The sequence below is a fragment of the Heteronotia binoei genome, chromosome 12, assembly GCF_032191835.1.
Source record: "Heteronotia binoei isolate CCM8104 ecotype False Entrance Well chromosome 12, APGP_CSIRO_Hbin_v1, whole genome shotgun sequence".
Lineage (NCBI taxonomy): Eukaryota > Metazoa > Chordata > Lepidosauria > Squamata > Gekkonidae > Heteronotia > Heteronotia binoei.
The window spans coordinates 75,189,713-75,207,622 of NC_083234.1; the positions used below are offsets into that span (position 1 = coordinate 75,189,713).

General features: G+C 47.9%; 1 protein-coding gene across 8 annotated transcripts in view; it reads right to left on the bottom strand.

The window, feature by feature from the left end:
* SH3GLB2 (SH3 domain containing GRB2 like, endophilin B2) overlaps positions 1-17,910 on the bottom strand; it is a 99,811-nt gene that overhangs the window by 54,169 nt on the left and 27,732 nt on the right. For all 8 annotated transcript variants that reach the window (XM_060250544.1, XM_060250543.1, XM_060250542.1 and 5 more), the window contains exon 2: positions 1,819-1,960. In XM_060250544.1, the coding sequence (XP_060106527.1) occupies positions 1,819-1,960 (142 nt within the window). The remainder of the gene's footprint in view (positions 1-1,818; positions 1,961-17,910) is intronic.

Here is a 17,910-nt window from a genome sequence, read left to right on the forward strand (position 1 = left end):
CCAAAGAGCTTTTCTCCTTGAAATGGATACGATATCACAATTTGTTTGGAATGGTTGTCTGCAGGCCATGCTCTAAGCCAGATGCCTCTTCTGGCTACTGCCCCTGACGCCAGACCTCCGGAACAGAAGGTGAGGGCATCTAGAGAAGCGTCGGCCGTGAACTCTGCTGCTTTAAGTAGTCTGGTGGTTCCCTCCATCAATTTCTTATTATTTTCTGGCAGCAATTGAGAGAGTCTCCTAGCCCAGACTATGGCTGCTCTAGATACAATAGACGATGAAGTACATGCCTTAATTGCCATAGTTACCGCCTCGTGTGATCTTTTTAGGGCTAGGTCAATTTTCTTGTCCCAATTGTCTCTAATGGAACCGTGCCCGTCTTCTGACACCAAACCCGGATTTTGAAGAGCCATCACTGGTGTGCCCACTACTGGAACCTGCAACACTTCGTTTGCAAAAACAGGCAAATTATATAACTTTTTTACAAAGGCAGGAGACTGTCGATTAGAGTTAGGTTTTCCCCATTCAGCTTTTGTCTCTCAAAGAATTGTGGAAAAGGGAAAACCTTGGTAGTGGTGTGTGAGCGTGGGAAAAACTCCCTATCCCCAGTAGTTTTATTCCTGGGATTGGTATCGGTACTGGGATTCTCCTCCCCAGAGGCAGAATCTTGGAGTGCCAGTGCTGCTGTGACCCTGGTTAACAAATACTGATAGTCATCAGCTTTAAAGCAGCAAACTGACTGCTCTGGGACACAGACATCCTCTATCTCCTCATCTGAAATAAAACTCTCTTGATCTTTGGATTGTGACTCCACATCCGACTGATTCTCCTCTGAATCTTCGTCTAACAATCTAGAGTTAGAGATCTCTTTTCTGGCTGCCTTAGTTGGCCAGTTCCGCTCTCTGGAAAGATTTTTCTCTGGGCGCCTTGAGGAGGAAGAAGGAGGGGAAGGAGATCTGGATCCCACTGACCTCATGCCCATAGCTCCTGCTGGCGCCTGTCTGGCGAAACGCACGCTAAAAATCCTCCTTCAAAATGGCTGCCGTCAGATGCGAGCCTCTGGTGGGGAGGAACTTCAAGCCCTTCTGTTGAAGCCCCTGGACGTTTCAGCCCGCAGTGACTAAAGTCACTAAAACGGGCAACATTGCCGGGAACCGCAGCAAGCTGGGAAGACATGCTGGTCCCAGGGTCCACTCCCACAGTCTCAGTGCGAGAACTTACGGAGGACGCATCTTCTAGGAACTCGTCCCTGAAATTTTCCATCTGCCGCTCTTTGCCGCGCTCCGCAAGTGAAGGAAAGGGGAAAAAAAGAGTCAGCCGCTTTAAAAGCGGCCGCGCCACTCTCCCAACTACTGTGAAGGTGTGAAGGCCGATGGAAAGTGAAAGTAGCTCAGTGTAACAGACTGGAATTTAAGAAGATTGTTAGACAGAGGAGTGAGGTTGGGAAAAAAGGAAGAATTAGATTAGGAATAAAGAATAGGATTAAAATTGCTTCCTATCTTCTAGGAGCTAAGCTAGCTAGTTGCTCTCCCTCTAGAGGCAGGAAAGAAACTGAGGAGATCTGGGTGCTCCAGGGTCAAGGAAGAGGAAGAAGAATTATTCTATTTCCTGCCTCCCTGACAAGATGGTGGAAAGCACCCAAGATGGCCTCTGACTCAGAGGGAGAACAGCCCAGCACAGACTCACACCTGGGGGACCTCAGAACAGAAACACTTGAGCTTCCTGGGCCACAGAAGCAAACTTATTACTTATTGCTAGCTGCCCTGCTTGAACCCAGTGCAATGAATGGAGTAGCTGTTCCAAGACCAAATAAATGCTTACTAGGGTTTGGCTGCAGCAAGACTTCCGTCTGACGCAAGATCTTCTCCGTCCAGTTCTTGGTGCTGTCCGCCCGGGCCAGAAGGTTTTCAAAGTGCGCATCCAATTCAGTCTTCTCAGCCTGACCGAGCTTCTCCTCCGTGAACTGCGGAGAGGGACACAGAAAGACTCATCAGGACACTGCACCAGCCAGTTGAACTTTCAGTCTCTCACCCGACCACTTCTCCCCTCCCTTCTACATGCTGCCATTTCTGCCCAGGGAGGCTTTCAAGTCACCCTCCAGTAAAATCAAAGGGAATCAAGTTAAAAGCATCAATTATCCATAAATAGAGCCACTGAGGCAACAAGATCAAACATCAATGAGGGGAAAGCCAACCAGAACTGGAAAAGACAAAACAGAGAACCAACCCTGTGTTGCCGCCTTACACTCTGTATTTATGGTCCCTTGGGAAGGCCCAGAGTACCCCCCCCCCCCCAAGTCCAACCAAAAATGCCCCTTTTAGCCGAGAAAACACAGGCGTGAGGGACCAGGCAGAGAACATTAAAAAGGTTTATTCATGCAGGAATGGGCATTTAAACAAAAGGTGGTTTTTGCTTGTTTCTCTATATATCTATATGGGTGTGTGTGTATGTATGTATATAACACACACACACACCCCAATGTATAAAGGTAAATAAGAAATACACCCTAACGCGGCTACCTATCCTTCCCTTAGCCTGTTAGTCTTCACGGCCCACAGCCTTCTACACCAGGCCAAATGCCTGTCACTCACTCTACCTCCGAGGGACTGAGGGGTCCTTCTCTCAGTCACAGACTGTCCTCTCAGCTTGACTCTGTGAGAGAAAAGGAATGCAATTCCATACCCCACAAAGTTTATGTATCCATCCCCTCACACAATCCCTGGACACTGATTGTTTACAGCGGGCGCCAAGCATTGCGGGGATTGTATGTTGTGTCTGCTTTCTACTCCCACACTGGTCTCTAGGCCTAGGCCTTCCTAGGCCTTGACTCCCAGTCCTGCACAGATCATGACACCCACTGTGAGAATTTTGCAGAACTCTAAGAACTGACAAACTTTCTAATATTTTTCCCCCACAAAAAAATGGAGAAAGAACCAAAACATATAAAGCAGATAGATGGAAATCTTCATCATGCCACTGTGACCTCATAGGAGAAAGTCATTTAAAAAGTATGATGGGAGTAGGGTTTTAGGATGACCGTTATAATTCAAGAAGTGTTTTATGGGTAAAAGCTGAGCTAGTACATCTTCCGGTGATGTCAGGGGTGTGTGGCATATACAAATGAGTTGTGCTAATGAGCTCCGGCACCTCTTTTTCTATTAAATGACCCCTGCTCAGCACAATTTCCAGGAGCAGATCTGGGTGTATTCCAGACATCGCAAAGCTACTTGGACAAACACTCTGAGACTTCCTTTCAAGGAGTGATGTTTCGAGCTCTCATTGTTCTCAAGATATCTTGGGACTCTGCTTATTATAAGGAGGCTGGGTATGAATTCTAGCTACTGGGTATTAAAGTTACGCCCTGACACTGGTCATGAAGATACAGCAGTCAGTACTTCCAAAGCAAGACAATCGTGTCTTCAAATCGCTTGTACACCAACAAATCAAACACAGGTTTCGCTATCAGTTCCGCCATTTCTTTTCATACTTCACGAAGCCTGTTTATTTATTAAAACCTTTATAGCCCATCTTTCTGGTTCAAAGCAGCTTACAATAATAGTTTAAAACATTTACAGTTAAAACTCAGAACAAAATGTTCCTTTTTTTTCAAAAATAACACCTTCCCTGTTATCAAGACCATTTCTTTTTAAAAGCCACTGTAACATTACACATGAGGGACTGAAATGGGCGACAGGAAAGGCTGGAAAAGCAACAGGCTTTAAGCTCGGTGGTCCAGGATCTCCTTTGTATGTAGGTGCCAAGTTCAATCCTTGACATCTCCAAGTGAAAGAAGACCTCATGAAGCAGGTGTCCAGCACGACTTCTCTGTCGGAAAGCTCTGGAGAGCCACTGCCAGAGTAGGGAATACTCAGAAAGATGGACCAACGGTCCAACACGCTATAAGGCAAAAATTGGAGTCCAGAGGCACCTTTAAGACCAGCAAAGTTTTGTTCAGAATGTAAGCTTTCATGTGCATGCACACTTCATCAGATGATGAAATGGGGTACAGTGAGCAGTGCTACATATAGTGTTCAGCAGTGGTTAAGCATGCAAAGCAGTACAAAGATAGAATCCAATGGCAAAATGTTGAAATTGAAAGAACACCAAGTTTGGTCTGGATAGCATTTGCCTGGGACAACAACAATGGCAGTAAATATGCCCGAACTGGAGAATGATGAGTCACAAGGCAATAAATGCAGTCTGCTAATTGCTCTTTTGCTCCTCAAGCTTGGGTTGAGGCCTATTGTTTTTTGCATGCTTAACTACTGCCCACCAGCTATATATAGCGCTGCTCACTGCACCCCATTTCATTGTCTGATGAAGTGTGCATGCTCATGAAAGCTAACATTCTGAATAAAACTTTGCTGGTCTTAAGAGTGCTTCTGGACTCATTTTGTTCTATTGCTTCAGACCAACACGGCTGCCAACTTGGACCATGCTATAAGTCTGTGCCAGGAGAAAAGGAAACACTCCGCGTGGAAACAGGGGCCCCAGCATGTCTGGGAAGAGATTCTGGCTGCCTTTTACAACCCAGGGACCAGAGCCAAAGTCAGGAGCCCTGGACTTCTTTACACCTGGATTTGCACCCAGGTGGAATGCCAAGGATTAAAAACAGGGCCTTGTTTCAGGTATATATGCAGTTCTCTCAGCAAGGCACAGCCACTTCAAGGTGCCCTCTCAAATGCCCACCATCACCCCAGGCAAAGCAAATTCAATTCCACACACTATGGCTGTAATGAACATTTAGCAAACAGATCTTGTTCACCCCAAGCCCCCCACTTTTTCATGGGCTGCTCCGGTTGCAGAGCTCCTGTTCCAAACGCAACACATCTGTCAGCAGAAAGTTTTTGCTTTAACTTCTTTCATTTGGGGCAGGGAAACTGGGAGTGTGTAGAGGCCACGGTTGGATGCCCGCTTTGACAGAAAACTTGTATTGGCAAACCTGTGAGGTAGTGATTGTACCAGACCACAGCAGAAGAGGCGGGCTTGACATGATCCTGCACAGAATAAGGGTAACAACAAACAGAGCTCAGCAAAAGAACAGGGCAGGAGACCATGTACTGTACGGTTTATGATTAGGCTGAAACGCTCAGCTGATCAAAGGCTCAACCAAAAAATTTCCCCAACTGAAGTCAGAGGAGACACAAAGAACTGCAGATGGTATCATATTAGAGGCATTCTCCCTTCTCCTCAGGGAACACCTCTTCCAACAAGATGCTCACAACAGCGCATACACGTACATGCTCCCCCACAAAAGAAGAATGCTTTGCTCCAGACCAATTTACTCTTTAGAGAAGAGGCGTCACAGATTAGGTGTGGATTCTCATTTCCTGCAACGGGCACAGGTTGGTGTGCTTCCAAAGGGGACTGACTGTCTCTATACATTCTCTCTCCAGCTGCATCTAGCAGCATTATCTTGCTGACGAAATTGGGGCTGAATTAAAGGTAACTGCTTTAACGGAGCAATTTATTAAAACTGCACTATGAACAATACTTCTGGAGTGAAGCGCGTCTGACATTTTTAGACGATTGCTTCTGGTAGGTATCATTTCGAAAGAGGCAATTCCTTCTTGAAAAACAGGAGAGAAACAGGAAATGTTTTGTAATTTTGTGTTTGCAAGACACTACACACAAGAGCAATTTTAGTTAATTAGATTAAACCCATTTTGATTTCACCAATTTAGGTCATAATCCTAAAGCAGCTTTCCTGACAATTAGCACCACTGAACAGCATTAGACTCACATCCAAGCAGACCCATTTAGGACTGTGTTGAAGCCCTTCTTAAGACTCTGTATGAGTCTTACAAGCTAGGAGCTTTTGCTCTCTTTGGAGCTGGGCTGCGGGGGTGGGCAACCACTAAAGATAGGGCCCTTTCTGCAGTGGCTCCTCAGCTCCAGAACTCCTTCCCTACAGCAAGGGGTGGAATTCTAGCGGGAGCTCCTGTGCATATTAGGCCACACACCGCTGAGATAGCCAACTCTCCAAGAGCTTACAAAAAAAGAGCCTGGTAAGCTCTTGGAGAGTTTGCTACCTCAGGGGTGTGCGGCCTAATATGCAAAGGCGCTCCCGGCTAGAATTTCACCTCTGCCTACAGCTAGTCCCCCGGCATCTAGCAAAGACTTTTTCTTCACTCCGCCTTTTTGCTAGCTGGGTTGTGTGGATGGAGTGGGGAGGAGGGAAGAGGGTATGGTTTGCTCTGCTTTGGCTGCTGGGATCAACCTTCATTAAGTAAATTTTATCATCTGAACATATGAAGCTGCCTTATACTGAATCAGACCCTTGAACCATCAAAGCCAGTATTGTCTACTCAGACTGGCAGCGGCTCTCCAGGGTCTCAAGCTGAGGTTTTTCACACCTATTTGACGGGACCCTTTTTTGGAGATGCCAGGGATTGAACCTGGGACCTTCTGCTTCCCAAGCAGATGCTCTACCACTGAGCCACCATCCCTCCCTCTCTCCCTCCCTCCAGGTTCCAGCTGCTGTCGGTAGAGCCATAACAGGAATGGCAGGGAGCAGCCAGACATTCAAGCTTTCTTTTTAAAAATGTTTTGATGGCTTTTTGCCCTCTTGGTTGTCCACTTTATAAAGAAGATCTAACATTCTATACACAGAGCAACAAGTTCCCTAGACAGAGGTTCTCTCTGAGCCCCTCCGTCACATTCAGAAGAACACACCCAAGATGCCAGATTAGAACAGGTATGCTGCTTCTGTTTCCCCCCTCCCAGCAGCACCCCAGAATTGTGCACCCCTCATTCTCCCCTGGGTTTCTGATGCTCTTCCTTTCTTCCCTCTCCCATTTCCCAATCATATGCCCCACATCATTAAAACTTGGAGGAAACAAGAAAAAAAGAGCAGGGGGAACATGCTCTGACCAGGATGGCCCAGACTAGTCCAATTGAATCAGATCTCATAAGCTAAGCAGGGTCAGCTCCAGTTAGTATTTGGATGGGAGACCTCCAAGGAATAGCAGGGTCACGAGGCAGAAGTGGGCAATGGCAAACCACCTCTCTGGTTTTGGTGCGGGCCCTTCCATCGCCGCTGATAAATTAAACTCGTTCGATTAATGATTTAACTCTTATTCAACTGCCTCCAGAACCGCACACACGACAGCTTCTAGATACAAATCTTTCCAATGAAGACAACCGAGCGAGAGGCACCGGCCCTTTCTCCAGTCCCTTTTGCAAGTGAATCATTATGTCCCAGTACAATGCAGGTTCGGTATCTGCTGGATCATCTAAAAGCAAAAGCCACCAAAGCCTTCCCAAGAACAATCAAAAGCGCTGCCCTGCAAATCCAAACAAGTGAACCATGATGGCGGGGACATCACATGTTCACACACACAGCTGCGAAGGCCTAGAAAAATCTGGAAAGCCGTTTTTCCTCCCAAAAACTTTTCTGGAGAGAAACTGGAACACTTAGGGGACCCACAAATCCTCCCCACCATGAAATATTTTATCATTCTGGATGAATAAAATACTTAAGAGGGAGTTTTCGCACTCAAACAGCATAGCATGAAAAAGCCCCCCCACATTCTTGGAAATATTATCTTTAGCATTAGTGCGTTCTTTATTAATGGTCCCCCCAATGAAAAATTTCTCAGATTTTTTCAAGCATTTCATTTGAAAAATTGGAAAATGTGGGGGACCATAAAAAACCAACCCATGTCAAAGATAGTATTTCCATTAAAATTTTTGTTTAAGTGTGAAAATTTTTGCCAACAATTAATATTTAACAGTAACAGATAAAGAGTTCAGTGTTCTCAGAGCTATAAAGTTTAGTGCAGGGCTGTCAAACATGCGGCCCCGAGAGCCAAATCAGTCTCCTGGAGGGCTCCTATCAGGCCCCTGAGCAACTGGCTGTAATCTGCTTCCTTCTTCCTCTCTCTCGCTTCCTTCTGCATCACAGCTTGCTTTGCCAGGTTTGCTCAATCGTACTGGAGCTACAGAGCAAAATCTCTATTTTCTCCACTGGCTGAGGTGCCAGTCTTGGGGAGGAAGCAGAGAAGGCAGAGTTTGCTTTGCCAAACTTTTGTGTCAACATCCCCCTAGCCCCCATCTGTCCCCTTTTATGCCAGTATCTTCTATAACTTGGAGCTATTGGTCTGTTCATAAACATTCTGTAACACCTCAGCCAGTGGCTAGGGACAGCCCATTTTATAGTACAAGACTCGTGGCGCAGAGTGGTAAAGCTGCAGTACTGCAATCCTAAGCTCTGCTCACGACCTGAGTTCGATCCCGGCAGAAGCTGGGTTCAGGTAGATGGCTCCAGGTTGACTCAGCCTTCCATCCTTCTGAGGTCGGTAAAATGAATACCCAGCTTGCTGGGGGTAAGTGTAGATGACTGGGGAAGGCAATGGCAAACCACCCCATATAAAGTCTGCTGTGAAAACGTGAAAGTGACGTCACCCCCGAGTCGGAAATGACTCCTGTTTGCACAGGGGACTACCTTTACCTTTTTTTTAAAAGCCAGAGTTCTTATATGCAATGACTCCATTTCAGTGGTGACTCCCACTGTGGAATGCCCCCCTCCACACAGATTTGGCCCAGGACACTCCCCCCCCCCAAGTTTTAGGTCCCAAATGAAAACATTTATTTATCCTGGCTTTTTGTTTATGCAGCTGTTATGGCATTTGTTAACGCTCTGCTGAACTTGCTTCTGTATTTTTATGCTGCTGTTTAGTACCACTGTTTCAAAAGGTTTTTAAAATCTACTTTGGTGTTTACTGATTTAGTGTGAGACGTATCAGACATGTAGGTAAACATGTTAGCGAAATGAAAATGACGAGATGCAGCCCGCAAGCCTGTACTTATACCGGGGTGTGCGTGTGTGCGCACTTATGTTTTTGTTTCAAGATTAAATGGACATAATTATTGTTTTTCTGGAAGTCTACGTATTTCAATACAATCCGTCACCACGGCCGTAATGCGGGCTAATCAAATTAAGCTGAGGCTGGGTTTCTCTTTGCAAAACAAAGCCGGGGGATCACGAGTAACCACCACCGGGAGTGGGCGGGGGAGGGAACATGAAAGATTTGGAAACCCTAAGCCACAAAAAGCCCGTCTTCGCCAGGATTTGCTAAACTCTGAGACTTGAGCGGATGAATCTCTCTCCTCCCCATTCAACAGACTCAGTTCCTGCCTCCTGGACCATATCCTGGCCTTACCAAGCAAACTGAGGCTACCTTACAATGCCTTTCCCACTCCTCCGTCCGCCCTGGCCTTGTCAAGTGCGGTATCCCCCTATTTATCCTATCTGCGTGAGGCCGGTGGCCCATCCAGTCCAACATACAGTAGCTGAAGCCCAGGTGCCACCCAGAGGTCCACCAGCAGGGCCAGAACACCAGAAGCCCTCCAAGCACCAAGAATACAGCCATCTCTGCTGCCCCATCTATATATCCTGTGGCTAATAGTCACTGACTGACCCTCTGCTCCATATGTTTCCTCTTGAAGCTGTCTGCGCTTGTAAACGCCAGCAGGGAATTCCTCAAACACTTTCACAATGTGGCTGTCTTGCCCACGCTGTGCACTAAAACACAGCGTCTGGATTCTGCCCCTCCACACCACCCTGACAGATCCCTTACTGCAAACCATCTCCATGACTTCTTGTAGCAGCTTCGTCAGGGGTAGGGAGGGGAAGAATCCACAATAATCAAGGTGACCCAGCTAAAAATGCAGCTGTCTTCCCCTAAATCTCCAATTTCTTTTGTTTCCAGTCCTGACCCCAACCCAGCATCCTGCGTGCCACATACTGCCAGCTGGCACTTAGCAGAAGAACCAGCACCCAAACCCGTCCCTTCCTGTCACTTTTGGACCCAGAGTTCAACATCTGTCTTTGTTTCCAATACAGGAAAGCCAGTGCGGTGTTGGTGGTGGGCGATGAATAATGCAGGGCGGCCTTTCGGAAAGAGCCTCTCACCCACATCGGCAAAGGGAAGGGGGGGTGGAGCTGCAGGCCAGGGAATCAATATTTCATGCAAGGGGTTGGATTTCCTCATGGGGGAAGGGGAAAGAAGAAAATCTTTTGACGGGCGTATTAAGCACATCGATAGTTAGCTCTTTTTGTTCCTTTTATCTACCACCCAAGAGCCTGAGAACCCACAGCCACCGTCAAAAGGGAGCAAGCCTTCCTTGGAAGTGAAATACTAGCCAAAGTCAGTTTCTGCAGAGTGCTCTATAGTTGGGGTCCTCAACGTGGTGCCTGTGGGTACCATATTGCCCCCAAGACCTTTCCTGCCCCCCCCCAAAGGCTTTTAAAAAGTGGGTAGGGTAAAGCTGCAGTACTGCAGTTGGAGCCCTCTGCTCATGACCTGAGTTCGATCCCAGCGGAAGCTGGTTCAGGTAGCCGGCTCCAGGTTGACTCAGCCTTCCATCCTTCCGAGGTCGGTAAAATGGGTCCCCAGCTTGCTGGGGGGAAAGTATAAAAGACTGGGGAAGGCAATGGCAAAAAGAAAAAAAAGGTAAAGGCAGTCCCCTGTGCAAGCACCAGTTGTTTTCAGCTCTGGAGTGATGTTGCTTTCACAATGTTTTCATGGCAGACTTTTTACGGGGTGGTTTGCCAGTGCCTTCCCCAATCATCTACACTTTCCCCCCAGCAAGCTGGGGACTCATTTGACCGACCTCGGAAGGATGGAAGGCTGAGTCAACCTTGGGCCGGCTACCTGAACCAGCCTTCGCTGGGATTGAACTCAGGTCGTGAGCAGAGGGCTCCGACTGCAGTACTGCAGCTTAAACCACCCCGGTAAAAAAGTCTGCCGTGAAAACGTTGTGAAAGCAACGTCACCCCAGAGTCAAAAATGACTGGTGCTTGCACAGAGGACTACCTTTACCTTTTTAGGGCTAGATGTGGCTTTTGTTCTGCTCCTTTGAGGGGGAGGGATTCTCAGCAGGTGCACTCCCCCTGCAATCCATGCAGTATTTCAGCTTTTATAACACAACAGTCTGTTCCTAGCACAGTGACAAAGCTACGGTTTGCACTTTCCCTTCCCCCCTTCCAACGAGAGTTTCGACTCCTGATGTGCAGGGAAGGGTGAAAACGAGACTTTAGCTTTGGATATAACCACCAATAGGCATTGGCTGGGTTTGCAGCAGCAGCATGTCCTAACGTTTGATGGCTTCCCTCTTGCAGATGTGTTTTATCTGCACAGCTGGCCCACATCAGCTATTAGGGCATGACAATGCAACAATGAGAGCTCTGGCCAACATCTGGATTAGGACTACTGATAAGAGCCATCTCTGTTCCTCTGCTCATACGCAACACATTTTGTCTGACAAAAGAGGATTCCTAGCACCCTGGGAAAAGTAGAGATATGAAGCTTGCTGGCTACTTACTTAAAAGAATTTCTGCACTCCCTCTCTAAAGCACCTGTCCAAAGTGGCTTAAAGGTAAAGGTAGTCCCCCCTGTGAAAGCACCAGTCGTTTCCGACTCTGGGGTGACGTCGCATCACGACGTTTTCACGACAGACTTCATTACCTTCCCCAGTCATCTACACTTCCCCCCCAGCAAACTGGGGACTCATTTGACTGCCCTCGGAAGGATGGAAGGCTGAGCCAACCTTGAGCCAGCTACCTGAACCCAGCTTCCGCCGGGATCGAACTCAGGTTGTGAGCAGAGAGTTCAGGACTGCAGCTTTACCACTCTGCTTAAAGGCGGCGGGGGGGGGGGGCACATAAAATGAATCACAAAAGTTATTAAAATACATCATTCAAAACTCAGCAGAACAAAAAAATATAAAACATTCCAGTTCTCTCCCCAGGCAAAAAGTCTAGCAAGAGAAGCTGCCCAGGTCCACAATCTGCCCATCACAAACAAAATCAGTTGTCCTCCTGGGATGCCTGGACACCAGCCACTTCCTCGCTGAGAGCGCAATCCCACTTTAAAGAGAGCGATCCGTATTGCCATGGCAACAGAGATGGCTCCGAGATCAACTCCAAGAGATCTCATTCCCACACAAGAGCCTCCTCTATTATGCTGCCAAGGGAGGGAGCAGAAGCAAGACAAACGGAAACCTTTCCCCAACAAGCTCCCCTGCAACCGTGCGGCTGGCAGCGGCCCATGAGTTCCCTCCGGAGCACACCTGAGGAAAAGCACAGGCGCCTGAACATCACACATAGTCCATGTGAAAACAGAATACCACAGAAGCTGCAAAGCTGGTGGGGTCAGGCGCAGGGCTTTTTTTTGTAGCAGGAACTCTTTCGCATATTAGGCCACACCCCACTGGTGTAGGCCAATCCCCCAAGAGCACACAGGGCTCTTTGTACAGGCCTGCTGCAAGCTCCAGAAGGACTGGCTACATCAGGGGTGCGTGGCCTAATATGCAAAGGAGTTCCTGCTACAAAAAAAAAAAAGGTGGTCAGGTGCATCCCCCATGCTTCCCAAGGGAACGATTCCACCCCACTGTCAAGGGGCCTTGCCATGAATGTTGTTGATGCCTGCACTTGAGAGCCAGTTTGGTGTAGTGCTTAAGTGGGCGGACTCTTATCTGGGAGAACCGGGTTTGATTCCCCACTCCTCCACTTGCACCTGCTGGAATGGCCTTGGGTCAGCCATAGCTCTCTTATCTGGGAGAACCGGGTTTGATTCCCCACTCCTCCACTTGCACCTGCTGGAATGGCCTTGGGTCAGCCAGAGCTCTCTTACCTGGGAGAACCGGGTTTGATTCCCCACTCCTCCACTTGCACCTGCTGGAATGGCCTTGGGTCAGCCAGAGCTCTCTTATCTGGGAGAACCGGGTTTGATTCCCCACTCCTCCACTTGCAGCTGCTGGAATGGCCTTGGGTCAGCCAGAGCTCTCTTATCTGGGAGAACCGGGTTTGATTCCCCACTCCTCCACTTGCACCTGCTGGAATGGCCTTGGGTCAGCCAGAGCTCTCTTATCTGGGAGAACCGGGTTTGATTCCCCACTCCTCCACTTGCAGCTGCTGGAATGGCCTTGGGTCAGCCAGAGCTCTCTTATCTGGGAGAACCGGGTTTGATTCCCCACTCCTCCACTTGCACCTGCTGGAATGGCCTTGGGTCAGCCAGAGCTCTCTTATCTGGGAGAACCGGGTTTGATTCCCCACTCCTCCACTTGCACCTGCTGGAATGGCCTTGGGTCAGCCATAGCTCTCTTATCTGGGAGAACCGGGTTTGATTCCCCACTCCTCCACTTGCACCTGCTGGAATGGCCTTGGGTCAGCCAGAGCTCTCTTATCTGGGAGAACCGGGTTTGATTCCCCACTCCTCCACTTGCACCTGCTGGAATGGCCTTGGGTCAGCCATAGCTCTCTTATCTGGGAGAACCGGGTTTGATTCCCCACTCCTCCACTTGCACCTGCTGGAATGGCCTTGGGTCAGCCATAGCTCTCTTATCTGGGAGAACCGGGTTTGATTCCCCACTCCTCCACTTGCACCTGCTGGAATGGCCTTGGGTCAGCCAGAGCTCTCTTATCTGGGAGAACCGGGTTTGATTCCCCACTCCTCCACTTGCACCTGCTGGAATGGCCTTGGGTCAGCCATAGCTCTCTTATCTGGGAGAACCGGGTTTGATTCCCCACTCCTCCACTTGCACCTGCTGGAATGGCCTTGGGTCAGCCAGAGCTCTCTTATCTGGGAGAACCGGGTTTGATTCCCCACTCCTCCACCTGCACCTGCTGGAATGGCCTTGGGTCAGCGCACAGTTGGGGGCTGGGTGAGAACCTGTTACCTTTACTATAATAATCTAATCCACATATAGTATGCTTTCTTGAGGTAGAAATATTATCACATATTGTTATCTCTTTAAATTAAGTCACCAGCATCTAAATAGTATGTTTTAGTGACTGTAAGTCTTATTAAAATGTCTATTTAAGCTTACATTTCCAATATAGCTGATATTGTAATACAAAATACAGGGAAAAGGAGATAGAAGTTCACACCAAAGAATCTTAGAAGTCTTGAGCGTCTAGCCAAACATATAGTTTCACTCAATATTTTCTTGCTTCTTCTTTAGATTTCCCAGGCATCAACTGGGATAAATAGTCCAACTCAGCCGTTTCCAGAATTTCCCCCACCAAGTCCAATCTCGTAAGGATCTCCTGAAGTTTCCATCTCTGTGCCAAAAGAATTCTAGCTGCTGTATTAATATGTGCCAACAAATTGTCTTATCTCTTTGAAATAGTCACTAGGATATATGTTCAATAAAAATAGTTTGTAACTATTTTTCTATTTCCCTCTTACCCGTTCCCCCTATCTTTTTGGAAAACCAATAAAAAAATTTCAAATGGAGAATCTGTTACCTTTGCTTTGCATGGGCTTTTTGCACAGAATTCTGGCGGGCCGGAAGCCCAGGAGGATTGGCTACATCAGGAGTGTGTGGCCTAATATGCAAAGGAGTTCCTGCTACAAAAAAAAAAAGCCACACAAAGCCAGATCTGATGCCAAGAGTCACCCTGCTGTAATGTGTCTGCCAATAAATGTAAACCTTTTCTGAACTCCAGCAAGAGGCTTGATTATTGAGGACTGCTCAGGAGCTGATGCCCACCACATTTAGGTAAGAAGGCGCGCTACTTCAGAAAAGGAAGGACTGACAGACGCCAGCTGCAAGTTCTGGGAAAGCTGAGGTCCTTCCACAAGAAGGAAACACAACCACTGTGTACAAAACCCACCATAAATATATACAAAATAATTCTTAAAGTCTATATTAATTTCAAATACCAAATACACAGTACATCAAAAAGTTGCACAAAAGGAAAGGATCCACAGTATATCAATGTTCAGAGAATGTCCAGTCCTTCTCCCTTCTTGTTTAATTCTGTGTGGTGTCCAAATTCCTTATAAATCCTGGCTCCAAAGGTGATGTTCCCTTACGTGCCCCTCAACTTGGATTACTTTTCGCATGAATGCTTCAAGTTGAGGGGCACGTAAGGTATTTGGTATTATTTGAAATTAATACAGACTTTAAGAATTTTGTATATATTTTATGGTGGGTTTTGTACACAGTGGTTGTTGTTTCCTGCTACAGACGGTTGTTGCCACTTTTGTATGGTGAGGTCCTTTCACAAGCATCCCTGCGATTACAGCAACTCACCAACCTTTGTACAATAAAAAAAAAATTGTGCTTTTTGACACACATAACCCAACATACGAGCAACCTTTGTTCTGAGCTGTTATGAACCTTCACTTACTTCTGAGAGCCAGTTTAGTGTTAGTGGTTAAGTGCATGACTCTGATCAGGGAGAATCGCGTTCGATTCCCCCACTTGCACCAGCTGGAATGGCCTTGGGTCAGTCATAGCTCTTGCAGAGCTGTCCTTGAAAGGGCAGCTTCTGGGAGAACTCTCTCAGCCCCACCCACCTCAAAAGGGGGGGAAGGGAGAGGAGATTGTGACCACTGAGATTCAGAGTACAGGGCAGGACATAAATCCAATATCTTCTTTATACCCACCCAGTGGGGAACCAAAGCACCTTATATAATTCTCCTCTTCTGTTTCATCCTCACAACAACAGCCCTGTCAGGCAGGTCAGGCTGAGAGTGTGTGACTTGCCCAAGCTCAACCGTGGCATGAGTGGGGGGGGATTCAAACCTGGGTCTTCCAGATCCTCGTCCAGCACTATCCACGGCACCACACTGTCTCTCAAGACAACCTCGCACATAAACCACTCACCCTGCGCAATGAGAAGCAGAAATTGCAGGGTGGCAAAAGCACACAGGTGGGTCATATATTTAAAAAACCTTCCCTGCCTATACAAAAGCAGCACAGCAGACGAAGCCTACCCCTTTACCTTTCTCCCTGATGTGCTTGCTTTTAAATCCATGGTGCAAAGAGAAGCTGGGCCTCGGTGTTACAGAACACCTGCTTTCCCAAAAAGAAATGCTGAGGCTCAAACCCCAGCATCTCCGACAGCAGGAAAGACCTCCTTTTACTCTGCTCTGGTAAGACCTCACCTGGAGTCTTGTGTTCAGTTTTGGGCACCACATTTTAAGAAGGATATAGACAAGATGGAACGGGTCCAGAGGAGGGCGACGAAGATGGTGAGGGGTCTGGAGACCGAGTCCTGTGAGGAAAGGTTGAAGGAGCTGGGCATGTTTAGCCTGGAGAGGAGGCGGCTGAGAGGTGATATGATCACCATCTTCAAGTACTTGAAGGGCTGTCATAGAGAGGATGGTGTGGAATTGTTTTCTGTGCCCCCAGAAGGCAGGACCAGAACCAGTGGGTTGAAATTAAATCAAAAGAGTTCCCGGTTCAACATTAGGAAGAACTTCCTGACCGTTAGAGCAGTTCCTCAGTGGAACAGGCTTCCTCGGGAGGTGGTGGGCTCTACTTCCATGGAGGTTTTTAAACAGAGGCTAGATGGCCATCTGACAGCAATGAAGATCCTGTGAATTTAGGGGGAGGTGTTTGTGAGTTTCCGGCACTGTGCAGAGGGTTGGACTAGATGACCCTGGAGATCCCTTCCAACTCTAGGATTCTAAGACTGTGGGGAAATGCTGTCAGAGCAGGCAATACCGGACTAAGTAAACCGTATCGCCCTTTGCAAGTAGAAGGCCTTAGAGGTTCAATCCTTGGCATCTCCAGCTAAAGCATGTCAGGTCCTGAGAAATGCCTCTCTCTGACTAATGCCTTGGAGGGCAGCTGCCAGTCTTGGGAAAAAATCCAGCATCATCACAAGCTTCTGCCTTGCTGACACACACACACGTCAGGGCACCACATACTCTCCCCACCCTTGACCTACAGGGAGAACCAAGCTAATAAAACCAGCATCAGACTCACTGACAGCCTCTGCCTCACAGCTTTTCCATATCCACTTGTGAATCCGCAGGGGGACGAGAGCCTTGTGAAAATGACCATCAGCAAGGCTTTTTTTTTGTAGCAGGAATGCCTTTGCATATGAGGCCACACACGCCTGATGCAGCCAATCCTTCAAGAACTTACAGTAGATCCTGTAAGAAAAGCCCTGTAAGCTCTTGGAGGATTAACTACATCGGGGTGTGCAGGGGTCGTTTTGTAGAAAAATAGGTGGTAGAGCTCACTAACGTAACTCGTTAGCAAAAGCCACCCCCCCCCACCACCAGACAAAAGCAACTCGACGCAAGAAAGGAGAACTCCGGGCGAGAGAACTGCTTGGGCTGACTAGAGATCCAGCCAGCCCAAGCAGGCCTCACTCACCTGGGGCTCTCCTGGGCCACACACCCCCCCTCCGTCAAAAGGCCAGCAAGCCACCCAAAATCACATAAGTGGAGAACAGGTGGTGCGGACTTCTCCAGAGGTTAATGAAAAAGTACAGGAAAGGGCAACTAGAATGATTACAGGTTTGGAACACTTTCCCTATGAGGAAAGGTTAAAACGCTTGGGGCTCTTTAGCTTGGAGAAACGTCGACTGCGGGGTGACATGATAAGAGGTTTACAAGATTATGCATGGGATGGAGAAAGTAGAGAAAGAAGTACTTTTCTCCCTTTCTCACAATACAAGAACTCATCGGCATTCAATGAAAGTTCTGAGCAGTCAGGTTAAACAGATAAGAGGTACTTCTTCACCCAAAGGGTGATTAACATGTGGAATTCACTGCCACAGGAGGTGGTGGCGGCCACAAGTATAGCCAGCTTCAAGAGGGGGTTAGATAAAAATATGGAGCAGAGGTCCATCAGTGGCTATTAGCCACAGTGTGTGTGTGTGTGTAAATTTTTGGCCACTGTGTGATAGAGTGTTGGACTGGATGGGCCATTGGCCTGATCCAACATGGCTTCTCTTATGTTCTTATGAGGGCTGCTAGGGGCGTGGCAAAGCCCCTGGTGGCTGGCTGGCTGCCCGCTCTCCTCATCCAGGGATTGTTATGCAGCTGCACCTCCTATTCAATGGACAAGGTAGGTGGGGAGGAGAAGGGGGAACCCTCAGAAAGGTTCAGGAGCTGCGCCTTTCTGAGTTCCTGCTAAATTCAAGGTCTGAGGGTGCAGGGC